Source organism: Pundamilia nyererei, unplaced genomic scaffold, assembly GCF_000239375.1.
Source record: "Pundamilia nyererei isolate P.nyererei 1_Seehausen unplaced genomic scaffold, PunNye1.0 scaffold00021, whole genome shotgun sequence".
Taxonomy (NCBI): Eukaryota; Metazoa; Chordata; class Actinopteri; order Cichliformes; family Cichlidae; genus Pundamilia; species Pundamilia nyererei.
In genome coordinates, this window is record NW_005187422.1 from 75685 (window position 1) to 96309 (window position 20625).

Genomic DNA, 20625 nt, shown 5'->3' on the forward strand with positions numbered 1-20625 from the left:
TGCCGTGTAGCAGAAATCATGTCCCGAAAACAGCTGAAGAAGCTGAACTGCCTGCTGAAGATGGCTTTATTTGAAAGGGTACACTGAAGAGTGTCAAGAAAGCAGAGGGAGCAAGAGCGGGGAAAACATGCAGGTAGGATTCGAACCTGCACCGCCCGCTCTCTGGGTGCCTGCTCGTCCCAATGAGGCAAACCCACACTCATCCCAGAGAGAAATATGACGAAAGAAAAAACTGCTTCAAATCCAGAGTTTGAAATCTGAGAGAAGGACAGGTTTCCTATCCTGAAACAAATGAAATTCATGGAAAAACGGTAAACGGTATCAAAAAGGTTCTTTCAGTGTCAGTAGTGTCTGAAGCTATACTGGCACATGGCTCATGTCTCTGGAGTTTAAGAGATATGACAAGTTGAAATGTTAAAAAGCTTAATATTTTAAAAACTATAAAAGTTATGAGCAACAAAAGATGTACCTGGCATTAGTAGAAATAACAGAACAGTTTAAAATGTGAATGGTTAAAAGGGAGCAAAGAATAAAGAAACAGGAACTCAATAGGTTGAATTCCTACAGCATTCACCCAATTGATGTAAGATACGAGTATGAACATAAATTTCACCCACTGTCACAATGAATGCTGGTCAGCTGATTGGCCCGATTGCCAAAACAGTTTGGCTCCATAACAGAGTTAATCCCTACAGACGTACACACTAAAGTGCCCTCAAAGTTTACAACATTAAACATGTTTAAAGCTTTAGGTATAAAAAGCTTTGAATTTTATGGACACCTACTTCCTAAAGAATGTGAGAGTTAGGAATATGGGCAGATGCAGCTGGCATAAACAAATATTTTTAGAGTGTTACATAGCAATAATAATCAGCTATGTGTGACTGTGCGGTACATGGACAGGCTGCTAGTATTGGCTGATGACTTATCCAACATTTCATCCAAACATGGTCAATTGTGGCTCCACGTAACACAGTGATGGACAAAATGCTAACACAGAAGCTTGCAAATTGCTAAATCTAAGAACCAGTGGTTGATTTCACTGTGACACCGACGACCTGAGCATCTTCACATTTAGCTGTTTATGTCAAGATTAAGGATAAATTGCCAGTCTCTCAAAAACAACACCTCAAAACAGTGAACTACTAAATCCACAAATAGTAATGATTATAACAGTAGAACAAAATAAAATTTACTTGTGTTGCAGGTATTTATAGATAATGTTTGCAACATGAAGTAAATTAATCGTCTTTTATCTGGTCAGACTGAATTACCCACTAGAAGCAAACATGCTCAATTCTTTATAGTATACTGTAGACACTGTACTGTATATGCTAAGTGGAACAGGAGACCCAGTGAGCTATAAATGTGGTACAGTTTTTTTAAAGCCCGAGTGGATGCTGCTGTTGGAAATGCAGCCACTGCAGGAGCGTCCCAGAGTTATCTATCATGTGGCATGGGTAGAAGAGGGAGGACAGGATGACAGGAGGCCAAGGACCAACAGAGAAAAGTGGGCTGTGGCAAAAACATCTGTCTGATGGGGTAGGCAGCCAGGAAAAGACTAAAATAGACTGGGAAGAACCTAAATATTATGGGCAGAGAAGTATTTGCTTGAAGGAACGATAATAACATGAGAAAATAGTGTAATTTACCTAAAAGACTACATTTTTTACAGCATTTACCACAATTAGGCTCAACCAAAAGCGAAAGAAAAACAAAAAGAGATGGAAGTAAGAAACTAACACATTACAATCGCTAACGAGCAACGAAATTGAGTCCTTTCTTTTAGAGCAGTTAAAAATTCAAATTTTTAACTGCTCCAAATCCAATCTTTGAACAATAAAACTCTAAAGCACACCTTTTTCACACTTAACCAATTATTATGCAAAGAGCAATAAGTATATAGGTTTTAAAGGGAAAATCACTGAAATAACAAAATAAAGACATTTATATACACTTTCCTGTCATCATTGGCATTTTAGAGAGCATCACAAGTTGTCATAGCAGAAAACTACAAGTGGATCCATTTTACTGAATGGTAGCGTCATTCTACTCTGTAACATCAGTGAATAATGAAAGAAAAAAAATAGGTAAAGTATTTCCTGTTTTAGAAATACTGCATTGTAGAAAATGAATTTCACATTTGGCCTCTGATTTATAGCTCGCAATTTGCTCCAACAGAGTGAAGTGAGGCAACCCTGATCCCTGATTCATAGTAATAACTGTGAATTTTATCTGGGTTTAGGAAGTAAGACGAAGCTACAGAGACTTCTACAGAGAATCATATTTTCAAAAAATGAAGGCCTTACACAGTGCATCCAGTACAATACCCATGCATTACCCTTTTACGCTAACATGAGGGCAAGTGAGTAATTTTTCCACTCATAAAGACCACTGCTTCTTTCTCTTTTATTGGTCCCTGTCTCTCTGCCTTAGCTCTGTTAAGCCTACCAGTGTAGTTCCCCCAGGCATCCTAATGTAACAGAGCAAAACAAAACCCTCAGAGTAGGTGTTTTCCCAAATGATTACTTAACATTTCCTGTTTCTTTAACAAGCTAATCATGACAAACTTCAAAAGGAGATGTCAGTGCCTGAGTGATGGTTCTTAAACATCTCTAATTCAATCTCTTGCTTGATTTCATGACTTTGGTTTCCTAATTTCCAACTGAAAGCTGTCATAAATAACAACCTTTTTCATTCATTTAAATGGTTTAAATTCACATTTTTCATTCCTCATGCGCACTCAAGCCCTACTGAAAATACTTGTGAAGAAATAATATGTTTACTCTGAGCCTGGAAAAAAAGAACAAGATTGGTATACATACATTCTTGAAAAAAATTAAAGGGAAAATTTTCAAAACATCTCAATAGGGGGAAAAAACTCCCTTATCCTGATAGGGACTGAGTAATGTGTTAGGAATTAAAAGATACCAAATCTTTTGATAGACATGTAGCAGCGACAGCGACCCTAGCCAAATGCAAACTAGCAAAAACAGTCAAAGAAGATGAGGAGGAAACATGTCAGCTCTAAAACCATTTTGGGTGTTGTCTCAGTGTTGCCCCTCTAGTGCACCTGTTAATTTCATTAACACCAAAGCAGCTGAAACTGATTAAAACCCCCTCTCCTACTTAACTGTACCGTTAAATAGCTCAAAAGTTAACTGACTTGATGGTAAATTAATTTAAAAAAAAAAATAGCAGTAAAGTGAAAGAAGTCAGGGTAATAAATGAAATTCTAAAAGGCCAAAACCTCTTTGTGGGTTTTCTTACACATTAGTTAATATTTGGCTGTATTTAAAACAGCAGGTAGAACAGAAATGGGGACATTTATTTCAAATATTTTACTTTTGGTGCATGACGTACATTTTGGGCACCAAAACAGCTCTGATCCACTGCATTGTAGACTTCTCAACGAGCTCTGAAGGTGTCCGGTGGTTAAGAAGAAGATGAGGCCTCCAGGGATTTGACTTGCTTGTCCAGCACATGCCACAGACAGCTGATGCTACATCACATCAATTCCCAAAGCAGTCATGAACAGTTTCTTACAGTGTGGCAGGGCAGGTAAATTTACATTTTTAAAACATCCCATGCAGTATGCGGTCTGAAGCATAGAATTCACATAAATGCCAAAACCAAACGTTTCCCCTGCTAACCATGGCTTTTTGCTCTTGCCTTTTTCCCCCTTAGAGCATCTTGCTACCTGTTCTTTCTCAGGTAAATAACAAATGAGTCCAACAACACATTCCAGTTTTTACTAATTATATGCAAAGTGCAGCTTGGATGGCATCTCAAATTATATAATATTTATCAGTTTTCTGGATTTTGTGTTTCTAACAACAAAAACAGTCATAATATTGTGCACGAGAGGACGAGTGAGCAGAGCTGAGCGCCAAGCTTTCCTGTACCCACAAAGTTTTATATGCACAGGTAAAATGACATGCAATCATGGAGTTAACCTGTATGTGAACATAGACTGACATACACATATCATAGCCACGTAGATTTAAAATAAAACTGGTTCCCTACATACATCCTTGAGATAAAGACTTTTTAAACAGCTTACAGGTTCTATTATTACCAAACCAAGACATCAGGATTTAGCTCTGGTTTCACTCTGTTTCTATTGAACACTCGCCTTAATAGAAGAGGTGATACTACTGTCTGTGGCTGGATTATGTATTACTTCACAATACACCCCCCAAAAAAAAATCTTTTTATTGCTTCTTGACTCATAAAAATGATCTGTAATCTAAACATACCATTTTATTTAGGATAATATATGTAAGTTTATGTCATAAAAGGAACCCTAGCATGATACCAGAAGTACATTTATACAGTTCCCCTGTGCAGTTACTGCAGTGTATTCATTAACCACATCTCTGAATATGATTTGAATAGGTCAGTCAGACATGAACACATTTCTTTGCATCCTCAGCTGGAAAAGCAGGCCTTGTTTAAACTCATAAAAGACTGCTGCCTATCTGCTATTCATCCAAATTTTCCCTGGTACAGAAAAGCAGCATATAAGGCTTTAAATGTGCAAGACTCATAAGGGTAGTGTGTCTGAACTGTGTGCTGACGACAAAAGTAATTCAGACTGTGAGAAGAAGACAGCGTCTCTGGATATTTTTTTCTGTGTACTAGTTTTAACTTCCAACTTCACAGAAACAAAATGTGTTCCCGAACCTAAGCTGTCATTTCCACCACAGAACTGTGGCCACTTTTACTGCAGTAGCCTGAGGGCAATGTTGTCGTAAAGAAATCAAAAGATCCGCATGATTCCTGAAGTGTTAAAAACATGAATAGGACCCCGCTAAGGACAATTTACTTTATATTGTGGCTGGAGCAGTTCCTGGTTGACTGCTCCCACTAAGTGGTTATGAAAATTATACCATTTTATTAAACCTAAAATGCTCCACTCCCCCAATAGTGACTCAATCAGATCCCCATGTCATCACACACAGCTGCAAATGTTCTACTTTGAATCTGATGCTTCAGTAAATCAGGTCAGTCTATGGTTAGCATGCTATGTGGAAAGCAATTATAGCTAAACTATGAATATAACTGAACAAAGAAATGGTTCACGCATGTGGTGTGTGGTGTTTTCCTACACAGTGCCAAACAGACAATACAGCTACACTGATGAAAAGCATAATGCATTTTCAAAAGAATACCATGATTTAAAGAACTAAATTAGTTTGAATCAGGTATTCACAGGTTTTAGAAGGAAGAACAGGACGAGTTCTAAGGACTAAAGTGAAAATATTCTGTGCTTTTTAAAAAAATCTTAGTTGTGAATTAAGACTAATTTCAGGAAACACGGAAATAAAGTCAGCGATTAAAGAATGTGTATGAAAACTGAAAGAGAAGCTAGAAGAAGCTAAACTCAGTGATTCAGAGCATGTGACACAAATTATCTACATCCGAGAGGTACACTGAACACCATCTGCATAACAAAAAGAAATATGATAAGACTGAAAGTCTTTTGTTGTACCTAACAATAGGTTGGCCCGTGAATGCACATCATAAAGGCTTTGGTTATATTTTGTAAACACTTTTGGAGCTCACGCAGCTCTTAACAAAGCCAGTCTGATCTCAATGAATGAGGAAGGTGATGTATAAATCCTCTTTGATAGCGTTGGCATACAATCAAAAGCAGAACTATACTTGGTGTTCAAAAGCAAAACACAGTCTTATTGTATTTTTAGACACATGCCTCCTAGTTAATCTGTGCATGTGTTCACGCTGTCAGTTTAGACCCTGCTATTAAGCAGGGACGGCAAGTTCCTGTGACAAGCTTTTTGTTTACAGCTGCCTGGCATTCTGCCTGAAAGAAACTACATATATGAACAATAACACAACCACACGTAATAGAGACAAAGCTATTATGTCCACACAACAACACTTGCTAGACTAGAAGACTTGAATCTGAAACCATCAGCGTACTAGTCGGGAAACTGCTTACCAGAGGCCAGTAGGTATAAAGGATCAGCCATTTCTGGCTGCCTGGTACTGACACTATATGAAGATAACCATCAAAATGACACCTCTTTTTATTCATTCTTGATTTTTCTTTTGGTCAAATAATGTGCAGGTTTATCTTTGGCTTTTTGGCTCTGGGCACAGACTATTCTCCTCCTGGATATCATCACTCAGGGATGACCTGACATAAGAGATCATCAATTGAGACATGACAGGGACACTTGAAGTCCTGCTAGGCTTCTCATGTCTAATGAGACCAATTTAATCTGTTTGGAAGGAGCACTGCTACAAGTCAGTGGATGTGTCCTTGGCAGCTGTGCCATTACACTTGCAAAACAACTCAAAATAGGGTCAGAATTTGTAATATGAACAGCAAAATTCATGAATCCATCACAGCTAAAAAGGGTTTGCTGTACAATGATATGTCAAATGTATTCTTACTCCCTTTGCTGCCAAGAGAGTATATCTGAACAGTACTCAACAGCTTCAGGTAATTATGGCAACGCAGTCCTTCTAGGTTTTCCCTACTCGACATCCTAGTATAACCATTGCCCTTTCCATCTCGAAATTATTTCACAAGCACAAAAATACTTTAAGAGTTGTGCACACAGCTTCCAAGTTAGTCACCTTTAGTTGTGAGGGTTAATATCCAAAAAAAAGAGTAAAGACTATTTCAAACCATTTAAAATATATTGTTAGTTGTTCTGAAAACAAACAGGGCTTATATAACTTATTGGGGTTGTATTATACTCTGCATTTTCTAAATAGTTAAATAAAAGATCCAAGCAGAAAATGTATGCATATAATCCATCCTGAGCATGGGCACAAATGAGCACAAAACAATTTGCTCATGAGTAACAGGTGAGACTGATGCGTTCTCCTGCATGTTTCTACGGAATCTTTCAGTTTGAATGTAAGGCAGCAGTGAGCATAAAATGGCAGCAACACAGACTCATTTCATGAAATGTTCATCAAGAGAGAAGCGAGTGATTTTTAGACCTTACCTCTGAATTTCTTAGGGGGGTTGTTGAGGTCACCTGTATCTGGTTGTACCACACAGCGATCATCCACAAGCCTGCACAGACAGCCATCATTATGAGTGAGTCAATAAGGACATATGCAAATGAAATTTGCTTTTATCCTCAGAAGGGTTTAATAACTTTTTGAATAACAGCATTCCTAATGATATTACGATATTATGAGAGAGTCATATTAAATTAGGGCGATAATTCAGGTAAAACCCATCACTATCTGGATTATTCTAATTCAAGCAGCTCATGTACCCAAAATATGACTGAATACAAAAACAAACAAAAAATAACTTTTCTTAAATAAGCAAAGTATTGTGTTTCCAACACTTTTTACTTTATTTGTTCACTGTAGCATATTCTATGGAGCCCTGTAGAGACAAAAATGGTTATTGTGTGGCCTTGAACTAGTAACATATAGCTACCAACTCAATAACTTCCGGCCACAAGTTGGCGTTTCATGGGAATGAGGTATGCAAATCTTGTGGCTGTATCTTAACTGTTTATAGTCAAAATTAGGGATGCTGCTTGGACAGGCATTTTGAACAGCCACATTCTCTGCAGAGCCCAAAACATTATCAAAGACCGTCTCACCCAGGTCACCATCTGTTTGAACTGCTGCCTTCTGTAGGCGTTACTGATCCATGAAATCCAGAGGTACCAGATTCACTCACAGCTTCCAAATCCAGTAATCGCTCCCAACAAATAAAGATAGCTCCATAACGGTTTTATACTGTGCACTTAAACATATGTCATTTTATGTATTTTAAATATATTTTATGTATGTGTTTATTTTAAAGCACCACATTAGAGCAGAACACCTAAATTCACTGTAATGCCAAGTACAATGACAATTAAAGGCTTTCTGATGTCTTAACAATTCAAAAATCGTTTAAACAAGCCAAAAATGGAGAAGAAGTCTAACAGCAAAACACTCAAAATACCGAAAAGCATAATCTACCGGAAAAGGTTAAATACTGACCATGCAAACAGTGCATGAGTATTGAAGAGACATACTTTAATAATCAAATTTAATGCTTTAAATGTATGGAATATAGGCCACACATGTTTCTGTTTATGCCATCACAGAATTATGCAGGCACGCACACACACAAACACACACACAGGAACAAACACCCCAAGTGTGCAAATGTAAGGAATGCTAGCAGCAGTATCCCGCTTTTCTTGCATGCTAGCATCAACATAGCTGTATCAAAGGTGGTTACAAATTGCTTTAGTTGACTGGTCATATTGCTGCTTTACCCTGACACAGCCTATATAGATGCTCTCATTTTCTTCATTTAAAGTACTGCAGAACTGTGCTGGTTTACACAAGTGTCATGCACTTACTCTTCACCTAGCTTGTTTAAACCCTTCACACAAAGGGTAGGGGGCATAGCCTTCAGTCAGGGCTGCAACCCCTTATAGAGACAGTGGCATCATAAAATCTTAAAACCAATGCTCTAATGCTTTTATGCATTTATAGAATAATTTGTTTATATTTGTAGTATTTCTGGTGCCAACTCCCAAAGGTAGCAACTTTTAAACATGGACTTAACTACTAGTGTACATCCCTCGACCAAATATCCAGAATCTATGAGTGCTGTGAATGTTGACTCACTGGCCTGGATTTGTGGGACACTTAAGCATGTGCTGACCAACTTTAATCACCTCAGTGCGAATGCGCAGAACATCAAAAAGAAAAAAAAGAAAAAAGAAAAATAGACACACAAAAAAAACCCCTGAAATTGACTTAACTTAGGGGTACTGCACTGACCGGTCAAAGTTCACCGTACACTGTTTTAGACTCCACTGTACCCTTAATGATGAGTTTTAACACTTCAGTATTTATCAATAAAGATTGTTTGATGACCATTAGAATAGATTCCAGATGGTAGCTCCAGTAAGCTACACTATATTGCCAAAAATATTCGCTCATCTGCCTTCACAGCCATATGAACTTGAGTGACATCCCATTCTTAATCCATAGGGCTTAATATGTTGTCAGTCCGACCTTTGCAGCTATATCAGCCTTAGCTGTTCCACAAGGTTCAGGAGTGGGTTGCTGGGAATTTTTGACCACTCTTCCAGAAATACATTTGTGAGGTTAGACACTGATGTTGGACAAGAAGGCCTGAGTCCGCTCTAATTCATCCCAAATGTGTTCTAAGGTTGAGGTCAGGACTCTGTGCAGGCCAGTGAAGTTTTTTACACCAATCTCACCCATCCATGTCTTCATGGACCTTGCTTTGTGCACTAGTGAATAGTGTTGTGGTAAAAAGAAGGGGCCATCCCCAAACTGATCCCACAAAGTTGGGAGAATGAAATTGTACAAAATGTCTCTAAATGACAAAGGATTAAGAGTTTCTTTTACAGAAGGGGCTGAGGCTAACTCCTGAAAAACCCACCCTCCACCAAACTTTATACTTGGCACAATGCAGTCTGAAATTATTCTTATACCAATCCTCGTACCAGCAAACCCAGACTCGGCCATCAGATTGCCAGTTGAAGAATTGTGATTCATTACTGCAGAGAACATCTCTCCACTGCTCTAGAGTCCAGCGGCAACATGCTTTACACCACTGCATTCAACACTTTGCATTGCAATGGTGATGTAAGGCTTGGATGCAGCTGCTCAGCCATGGAAACCAATTCCATAAAGTTCTCTACACACTGTTCTTGAAGTAATCTGAAGGCCACATGAAGTTTGCAGGTCTATAGCAACTCACTCTGCAGAAAATTGGTGACCTCTACACATGATGTTCCTCAACATCTTCTGATCCTAGTCTGTGATTTTACGTGGTCTACAAGTTAGTGGCTGGGTTGTTGTTGTTCCCAATCACTCCCACTACCACTAACAGCTGACTGTAGAATATTTAGTAGCAAGGAAATGTCATGAATGGACATGTTGCGCAGGTGACGTCCTATCACGGTACCACGCTGGAATTCACTGAGCTGATGCCTAGGTACTAGGTTGATGTAATGCACCTGTGACCATGGATGTGATTGGAACACCTGAATTCAATGATTTGGATGGGTGGGAGAATAATTTTGGCAATAATGTGTATATAGGCAGAGGCTGCTCTCACTATGACTTTTGATGCACACCCAATCATTCTGTTCTGAAAGCAGACCTGAAATGTGAAAGCAACTGCTCAGTTCAGAATAGAGAAGCAAGGTTAACTCTAGTAGACGTCCAAGGTGTAAACACTTAATGTCTTGCCAGCTCAAATATAACAGAGGAGCCCCATCCCAGCATTAGTAGCTTGTAATAATACACATTTTTTAACTTATTCAAGGTATTGTTTTTTGGTGTGTCAAGTGTACAGCACTTTGTTTTCAGCTGGGAGTTGTCTGAAAGTGCTATATAAATAAATTGGTTGCTTGAAACTAATTACTAACTGCTACTTTCCTCCGTATTTTACATGCTTCTACAATCATAGATGAATTAATCTGACACAACAGTATATGCAATATTAATTCTGCTCTGTCACAGCTCTGTGAGTCAGAAGAAATACAAGTTTCATTGTCATGACAAATCTTTTTTATGATGTCCCTAAAATGTTCCCAAGCAAGCAAAGACACACAATCTCTCCAGCATGTCTTGGGTCTGCCCCAGAGTCTCCTTCCAGTGGGACTCACCTTAATGACCTCATCTAGATGATGTCCCTGGAGGCATCCTAGCTACCTCAAATTTCTTCTGATGCAGAGGAGAAGCAAATCTATTCTTACCCACTCACAAATAACTAAGCTCCTCAACCTAAGGCTGAGCCCAGGTAATCTTTGCAGATATTTTTGCTGCTTTGTATCTATTTATCGTATCATTTGGGGTACCATCCACAATTTATCACCATAGGTGAAGGTGGGAACACAGACTGACCAGTACATTGACAGTTTCAGCCTTACTGTCAGCACTCCCTTTGCTGCAAAAGAGAAATCTGTCCAAGTTCAGATGTGACACCTGAGTTCAAAGAACTGGACAGATATTAGGTGTCTGAAAGCCTTTTTTTAGAATCCAAACAGTGTAAACCACCACATTTCAAAGGGGTTTGAGAAGTTGCTGAAATCATTCCTGTAGCTTAAAATTATAAGCTGTAAGCAATTCTCCTGTCTTTCAGGGCCTCTATTTTGGGAACATTATTCCTCTTTGAATCATAGTTTTCTAAATCATCAACCTCCAGTGAAAGCACAAATTTAAAGTCAGTAGTACGATAATTACAATTCAGGGGAAGCCCCTGGGATAACTATAAGACAGTATATCAGCACAAAGAGGACACTTGTGTAGGATGCACGAGCAGGTTGATTCAGGTGCATCTTTTTATAGGTCATTCTGTACACACTTGCACACTGCAGGAGCCCTGTGACGATGCAGAAGTCACATGTCGTGAGAAACTTCGCTGCAGAAATGAAAAGCTGATCACCTCGATCACACTGATGCACCGATGGGCCGAGCTCCAAAAGAAACATGAAACTCAGGAGTCAGTGAAATCCAAGGGCAGAAAGTGGCCTTCAGGGCTACACTATCATTGATTGTCAGCCTTCCCGCACCAGTCGTGATCCAGGTAAATGCACCTGTCTCTCAGGAGTGCAACACTTAATACAATAAATCTATTTATAGGTACGTCCTCTAAGCTATTCCCTTTAACAGAGAGCGCTCACAGAAGCGGATGGGCTGGGAGGGGGGATTACTTGGCATAACAACACAAGATAGGAAAATTGACAAGCTCCGTCATGGTGGTAGCCTTCAAAGCTGTGCTCACATTTGTTGCTATGGTAGGTGACGCATAACACTAAAATTGTTTAAGAGCATAGCGTCTGAAGGCAAGGAGAAGGGCTCGACTCATCCTCTGGTAAACGGCAAACTGAAATAGTGACAAGGCAAAAGCAGAAAAACTGCAGCTCTTAAAAGGGAGAGGGAGGACAGGACAATACAGATGCTGTGCCCATTTTCACCTCAGGAGAAGAAAAACAAACTCCCCAGGACAGCAAACAGAAAGAAGCAGGAGGGAGAGAAACAGGCTAATTCTGGGTGCTGAAGCCTAAGATGCCAGACGCTGGACAGGAACATTCACATCAATGATCGCCCGCTGTTCCTCTTTTAGCCTTCTGTTTTTCCTCTGTGTGCCAGTTGTGTGTCAAGACTTTCTCAATTTCCACATAATGAGATGCACTTTTAACTCACTGCCTACAATTAGGAAGGAGTGGGGATGTCAACTAGTTGAAAACATGGTACTCAGCATGTACCGGGAGAGTAATTTCAGGCACAGAACAGCAAGCAAACACAAAATAAATAAATAAAGCTACAACTACAGGACCTAGCACTTCTCAGAGAGAACACTGGACTGACACAGTTATCCAGAGTGACATGGTATGTTGCTGTGTATTCATAGATAAGAAAAGCTACACATTTGACTGAAATAAGTTGCAACACATCAGATACACACAGCATAGATGTCCTTAAATTTGAAGATTACAAGCACGGTGTATCAGCGTCTTCTGTAAAAGCTGCTAGAGCTGGTAGATACTGTGTTCTATTTTAAATAATTTACTAAGAGACACCATTTACCAGCCACTGCTGGTAAAACCAAGCAACAAAACTGCAGCATAACGAACAAGTTCTACCCATTACTGTACTAATATTTGAGCTAAAATATTGATGCCTGGCCATCTGCAAGACAGGCTAAACAGTGTGCAAAATAAAGCCTCCAAAGGACCAATCCTGTTACGTTTTCCTGCCTAGTCCAAATATTTTTCTATCCCAGTCTCTGCAATAACTCAACTGAACTGGAAACACCTGAAAAAACCTCATCTTTCTTTTTCATTAATTTTGGTTAAATCAGTTATTCACTATCACCTTTTTTATGTTGACTAAAGACTGGCCAATCTGATATTTGTTAGAGGCCAATATATACATTGGTATCGCCATTCATGTTGTACATTATAAGTGAAGCTTATGAAAGAAAATTGGGTGAGATACTTAAAGAAAAACAACACTTGGGTCTTTTGGCCTTGGCTCGAAACAACTCATTCATTACATGGGTTAGTTTGTTCGTTTTGCAGTGTGTTGGAATAGGGAGATGGTGGAGGAGTACTGAAAATTAAGATAAACACAGGAAGGCTTACCCTAAAGTGCTGATAAATCCACTGGTGGAGCCTTCTGCATACAGGGAACAGATGTCCCCGATATGGAGGAAACTGGACATTTTGTCTGACATGGTTTCTCTGTGGTGATAACACCTGCAGAAGGTTGACAACATGAGAATTTAAAGAATCATGACAGACAGCAAATACAAGCAAGCCATACTTATTTAAGACATTTAAATCATTTCATGCAGTAATACAATTCAGGTGTACCTATGCTGTAAGCTGCAGTGGTTATGATCACCTATTTAAACTATTATTACCTTTATGATTTTGCTACCCATAGTTTGTCTACTTGATTTTTTAGGCCATTCTCAGAGCACCACCTACTGCAAAATCACCAATGGCTATAACAAAAACTACTATTATAAACATTAACCACAAATAACTGAACTACAAAGCCGTCCATTCCCCTTGCATGGCTTTATTTTGTTGCCAGTTCTGCCTAACAGTACAGCTTGTACATATTTATGCAATATTCGTTCATAGATTTGTTAGAAATGAAACAGTAAAAGGCTTCATGTGTATTGTGCTGTTATAGCTGGGTGAAAGCAATAGGTCTGGTATTTAGGTGACCTGTTTGTTTTCAGGCTACGAGACCTCAGCTCGAATGAAAGACCACCAGCTATACCTTCTGTGGTCTATATAATCTGTGATTTTTGCAGTTACTAAGAACCACCCAAAACCTATGTCACCATCATTTCAGACTGAGAAGCTCATTGTCTGTAACACTGTAGCATCAAACATCACTAAGGGGCAAACATATTTATAGTCCTGGATGTGATTGTGAAGGAACAGAGACATTTACCAAAAATAATAAAAGATTAAAATTTAAAAAAATGAAATCAGAAGTCTCAATCCACGCTAGACATGTAAACTTTCTATTCCCTTCTCTACTGCCCTGTGCCAAAGCACGTAAACTAATTTAAACGTCTCGTGGCACATTTGAACCGAGTTGCACGAGCATTCTAGCTACATTACATGTCAGGTCGCACGAGCTGCAGCAAGACAACAGAAACAAACGAGCGCGTGGGCTACTTCCTTGACAGGGATGCTTGCATCTCAGTGACAAAATGAACAAAGCCCGAGCCTGGAAAAAAAAAAACTAGCGCGCACAGGCAAGGACTTTACCTGACAGAACTAAAATGAAGGCGTCAAAGGATAGAGGCAGAGAGAACCGCGGGAAGAAGTGGGTCAGCACGGGATAATTTCCACAGTCCTATCCTCGGTTAAGTCCATGGCAGTGAAACTCCAGGTAAGAGCAGCCTGAGCGACGTTATCTCTGACAGCTGAATGCGTCCTCGGCAACAATCCTCTTCTTACCTCCTCCACATGTCACTGCAGGAACGCCCCTTTCGTTACTATTTATAATACGGCAGTGCTTCTTGGGTAATGTAGTTCTTTAGGCATTTAACTCAAAAACAGAAACAATTTTCAACCTGGAGCGGAAATACGTGACCTTAATTATTGTAAATAAATACAATGTATTCATGCCCAGTGGCATAATAATAAAAAAGTAAAATATGTATATATTTTTAAAATGTATAATTAGCCATAAGAATGAAGAAACTCTGGTGTCTTTTAAATACTCTGTAGATAAATGGTACTCTATCCGAGCACTCAAAGCACATTACATAACTTTCCTAACACTAACACTCTTTCTATCTAACATTGATATTCCAAGAGATGCATCAGAGAGCAACTCAGGGTTAGTATCATGCCCATTTGGCATGTAGACTGGAGCAGTCAGGATATCGAACTTACAACCTTCGGATAAGCAAACGACCTGCTCTACCGCCTGAGCTACAGCCACCCCATAACTAACACTGATAAAACGTCCATAATATTACATGCCGTAAGCCTTTTGAATACAAATAAAACCCATAGACACGTGTTCTGGACTAGTAAACATATCTCTGGGGGGGTCACATGCATGTGACTTGTTTTTTTGTTTGTTTGATTTTTTAGTGTCAACATTATTTTACGTATATGATGTCAAAAACAGAGGCAACCACACTGCCTTGTAAAGAGGGGGTCATGCTGTGCATGCCAAAGTGAAAGGACACGAGATAAAGACATCCATTGTGTGGGCAGCCTCCTGTCAGGAACACTGATTCAGTCGCAAGCAGTCAGATTCCTGGGTTTGTAATGTATTTATTTGCTTTGCTTCCATTAAATTAAATGGTCTATGCATCCTAGAAACAGAGATGGACCTGCCTACTTGCCAACAAGTTTTTAAATTTGTAAGGTAAGCTTTGGCAACCTCACAACCTCAGTCTCTCTCAGTCAATTTTGAGTGATCTATTTTTTTTTTTTTTTTTTTGCAGCGACCCAGTAAAACCACAGTGTGTCATTTTAGGCTACTGAACTGGAACAGACTCTTCTGTGCACTGAAATAGTTGTAAGCACTGCCAGATGCCAAATTTACAAAGATTAATAAAAAAAAATAGGAAGGAGAAAGTCCTTAAAGTGATCCTAGCAATTCTTCCAAAACACGAATATCTGAAAATCCTTAAAAGCTTGATTAATTCATAATGAGTCATAATTGCAATTTCAATGAGGAAGCAAGAGATGTATGAGGAGAAAGAGCACTTTCATCCCAAAAATGGGCCCAGTGGTATTAACCAAGCCCATCAATTAGCTCTTGATTTGGTTTCTTAGCTACCGGATGTGGAGAGATTGTAAGAGGACTAAATGGGGTTGGATAAGTGTCCATTACCATAAAAGTGCTTCTTTTCACTTTCTACATTCCACATTTGCTTTTTACACACACAGTGGGGTCTTTCAGATGTAAATGGCTGCATGTTGTTATGTAGTAGAGCTATCTAAGGCCAAAACCCCTCTGATATTCATGCTCTGATGCTCTGTATTCTTTGTGTTGACCACATCTCGCAGTCTACTTGTACAAAACCACTTATTATTACTGCGTGTGTTACATCACTTTCTGTACAGTGAATTGCTCTTCCAGCTTAACGGCTGTCCAATCCATCATCGTTACCCAACTATGAAACAATCTCGATCAAAAGAGCATTAAAAACCACAATGTAAAAACAGACTGCCCGAATCATTGGGGGACAGATGGGAGGTGGGTGACTTGTCTCTCAGCATCACTGTCAGGACTTCACGACATCAGACACTAACCTTTCTTTACTTTAAAATATTTAGAAGCTTTGGTTGAATTTGACATTAAGTGAAGTTGAACACAAATCACTGAGTACTCAGTTGTCATGGATACACTGTACAGACGACTGGCTAGGGAGGAAGTTTATAAATATAAAACTGGACACAACTGCTGCTGTGTTTTGTGAATTGCAGAAAACGATGTCAGAAATGGCTTGATTTGTAGCTTGGTTAACACAGTGCCCTCTTTATTCTCTGGGTTCCTTTGGTCAGCGTTTTAATTCTAGTAGCCTCCTTTAACGTGAAGAAGTCACGTCCTCCAGGAAGACACACACACACACTCACACATAGGATGCATGAACACAACAGACTCCGCGGTATAGATAGATATGAGGCAGGATAGGTGTGGAGACAGCTTGATCTCTCGTGTAATTTAAGGGTCGTGGACAAGAACCCAAGATTGGTTGGAAGGACGGGTGATTCATCTCGTAGCTGACGGAGATGCACTAAATTTACAAATGACTATCAAATTAGCAAATACAACATCTGCATGCTGGGAGTGCAAAGGAGACAGTGGGATGACAAAATGCAGCGACCATCTGTGTGGGAGCAGAGATTGTGAGACTCATCATTGTGCATGTGTTACAGCGAGTATTCTCATGCAGATTCCAGGCCTTCCCTTTGCAGCAATGTGTAGGCACAATGGCTGGTAGTATTCTCTTCTGAGCCTCTGATAGGCCCTGTGTGGGCCACGCTTGCGAAACCAAGCCCCGCATTCATCAGAAATGATGGTATACAAGCAAAATAGGGGAAATTGAGGAAAAGATATATTAAAAGGCAACAGCTCAGTTTAGATCATTTCTTGGTGACAGAGTGTTCACTGTTATAACGTTAAGTTCCCAAGTCCACATCAGCTCTACAGTGTTGAAAAAAAGGAGGAAAGGAGGGCTCTGTAACCCTATCACTCTCTTATTGGTGTTGTGGATCTGGGACAGGAAACCACTCAAGGCATGAAGCCACTGGGAGCAAGAACCACAGATAATGACTTATTAGCAATTTCAAGCTAAATGTAGAATACTGGTAGAACTTCACTGTCATGGTTCCTGTTATACTTCTTTGTTTGGTTTTGTTTCGAGATTCTTTTGCAGTGGTATTTTCTAACACTAAGAAGTGAAGTTAGTTATTTCCTGTTTTTACTTTGACGGCATGTTTTATTATGTGTCCTGTTGTGATACTATTTCTTCCTTTCCATCCTCCATGACTGCCTGTCCCACTGTCTTAGCTTCACGTATTTATTTCCCACCTATGCCTAATCACCAGTCACCCAGTGTGTATGTGTGTGCATGTACTAGTCCCTTCTTTACCCTGTTTTGTGTAGCCTCTCTACCAGGTTCTTGCTTTGTGTTTCTCAGTTTGTTGCATCAGCTTATAAAGGCTCATTTCTGTTTTAGGTTGGCTGACTCCTGGTGCTTTTTTAATACTACTTCTGAATCCCAACGGAAATTATTTTTATTGGACTTCCTAAACCAATAGCTTAGTCAATATCAGCATGCAACATGCACAACTGTGCGGCAGATGGCGTAAACAAATGTGCCGTAAACAAATGTGGTGTAAAAACACACTAACTGAGCACAGGATCTTCTTGCAAAGTCTGAAAAGAGACAACAATCTGCTTTCCTCTCCTGGTCTCCCAGCCTTTTTCAGTACGTGACGTATGCAGGCTGTGAATGACATCACACCCCCGTGGAGTCGAGTCCACACATGGTACTTCAGTTTTAGTCAGATTGCACACACAGAACCACATGCAGACAAGTGGTAAGCAGGGTAGTTGGCAGCCCCAACGATGCATGAAAGCAAGCTGCTCGGAGGAAGCTTCCTGTACGTGCTTAGTGGTTGACCAATGACAGCAAAAGAAGTGAAATAGGAGAACATAATTAACCAGAAGGAGATAAGATAAGAGATTTTTTTTCATCTCAAAGCTGTAAAGAAATACAGATCCTAGCTATTTTATAGCCTGTAAGACAACAGGTATTAGTAAGACACTGGGGCATAAAGTAGAGATCTACCTCCCTAAAAATACCAGATAATTATGCTGGTATAATGGCCTGCATATCCCCAATGGAAATAGTCTGATTAGACCAGCTGCAGAGATTTTCTAATTAGGCCTTGTGATTTTTTTTTCATATAAGAAAAATCATTTTGTGCTGGATCTATATTCAATTTATAGCAAATGTAACCCACTCACTCTAAAAAAAAAAATGTAACAGTGAGTCTGATAGCATCTAGATAGAAGTGTGCTTTGGATATTTCATGGCCGATGAGTCTCCTCTTCAAAAGCAATGTGCACAGACCAGAGGATCACTTCACCACGTCACCTTGGTTACGGCATAATCAATATGACACACCGTATCCATATGTCTCCCAGGCGTCTGATGTGCACAGGTGGACGTTAGCAGAGTTTCCTGTGTGACCCAGTCCCACTGAGGGAAACAATATCTGGAGGAGGAGACAGTGGTCTGAAGTCACTTATTTAACCTGGAGAACATGTTCCATAAGCTGTTTTAAAGACGGGTAATCATTAGGATCAGGAGGATGGGAGGACTCCAGCTTCACTTTCACTGCATGCTGGAAAGTAGCAGCTTACTAAACTTAGTCTCTGTTATATGGTGGAAAGATGTGACAAGACCAATAATGGAACTGGGGCTTATATTTTTCAGTGAACTGCTGCACATGATTTAAATATCCTTAAGTGTAATAGCCTGCAGATGAGTCGTCTTATGCCGACACGCACTCTTGCTCAACCAAGCGTTTAAACTTGTGAAACAGCGGGTCATTAAGCAAAGCTTGTGATTGCAGTGGAAAATAATGACAGTGATTATATCAGTGGAAATCCTTGGCATAAGTGAGGTTGTGATTAAACCGGTTATTTTCAGGTTCTCTAAAACTGATATCCATCCTTTCAAGAGTCGCCCTTCAATTTAAGTCACACTGATAATGGTGTGACGTTTCGCTGAAGCATTTCCTAAAGTAATAATACACTCCAAAGGACAGGTCTGGTTAACAACTTGTTGTATGTAAGAGTAGAAAAAATGCACATATGTGGTGTTCTGATCAGTACTGAGTGCAGCTGTGGAGGCGGGTGCTTCTTGGGCTCCAGAACTTCCTGCTGAGCTTGCTGCAGGTGCCCTGGGCCAAATTTAACTTCACATCTGTGAAGGGAGGAGCCACGTTGAAAACCCTCTTTAACGCTACCTTCCTTTAACACTGAAGTGAAACTGCAAATTGCAATTTACTCCGCTAGATCAGAGCACGACAGGGGGAGGAAAGGAAAAAAACTACTGCAACTCCTTAGAAGAGCAGCCAGCAGTCCTATTGAACGTTGAGATACTTTGCTCTGATGGCTTCAATGAGAACAAAAAACAACTTATTTCACACATTCGACAATTATGTCAGCACAAAGGCCAATGTTTTATGTGTTCTGCTACAATCTGAGAGAGCACAGCTAGTCAGGTGTTGTCAAGTTCTTTAAAACACATTAGAATTAATAAGATAAGATAACCTTTATTAGTTATCTGACGTGTTGTTGAAAGAGACTGCAGATTAAAATATGTCTTCTCTTAACACTGAAACAACAAAGTCAAGAGTTTTAAAATGTGTCCCAAACTGGAATTTGAAATGCCTTTGACATATGAGGCCCCGCAGATATCTGTCATTTTTTCTTTTCCCCTTGATTTGGCTGCGGGATTCAAGACAAGGACATCTGCTCCCTCATCAGAGAGGTGCCCCACTTCTGAACAAATGGACTGCCAGTTGTAATTTCTCCACTGTTCATTCACCCTTAAATAGTGTCTCGCTCCTTTATCAATGTGATGCATTGCTCACATAAGGATCAAGGTGTACCTTATCTTTTGTCCTTTCGAGCTACACCAGGCAAGACATTTAGGTAAAGCCTATCAGGCCAAATCAAAGTGGGGGCAGTGAAACAGAGGTGTCATGATGAAAACAGACATATTATATAGAAGAATGAAGAATTGTTCTTAAAGGAAGACTGAGTGCTCTGACAGCACTGTACTCTTCTATTCATCTCTGAGTTCAATTCTAGTCTATTTATATAGCGCCAAATCGCAGCATGAGTCACCTCAAGCTGCTTTATTCTGTAAGGTGGAGACCCTACAATAACAGAGAGAAAACCCCAAATTATGCGCAAGCACTTGCCAGCAGTGGGAAGGAAAAACTCACTTTTAACAGGAAGAAACCTCCAGCAGAACCAGGCTCAGGGAGGGGCATCAGCTGGGAATGGTTGGGGGTGAGGGGAGAGAGACAGGACAAAAGACTCGTGGAAGAAGGGAGCGAA

The 20625-nt window shown here is 39.8% G+C and overlaps 1 protein-coding gene across 7 annotated transcripts in view; it reads right to left on the reverse strand.

Moving 5' to 3' along the window:
* itpr1b (inositol 1,4,5-trisphosphate receptor, type 1b) overlaps positions 1–14468 on the reverse strand; it is an 81150-nt gene extending 66682 nt beyond the window's left edge. For all 7 annotated transcript variants that reach the window (XM_013909229.1, XM_013909228.1, XM_013909226.1 and 4 more), the window contains exons 1-3: positions 14283–14468; positions 13134–13247; positions 6987–7057 (exon numbers count right to left, since the gene is read on the reverse strand). In XM_013909229.1, coding sequence (XP_013764683.1) covers positions 6987–7057; positions 13134–13225 — 163 coding nt within the window. In that variant the 5' untranslated portion in view covers positions 13226–13247; positions 14283–14468. The remainder of the gene's footprint in view (positions 1–6986; positions 7058–13133; positions 13248–14282) is intronic.
* Between the last annotated feature and the right edge of the window lie 6157 nt (positions 14469–20625).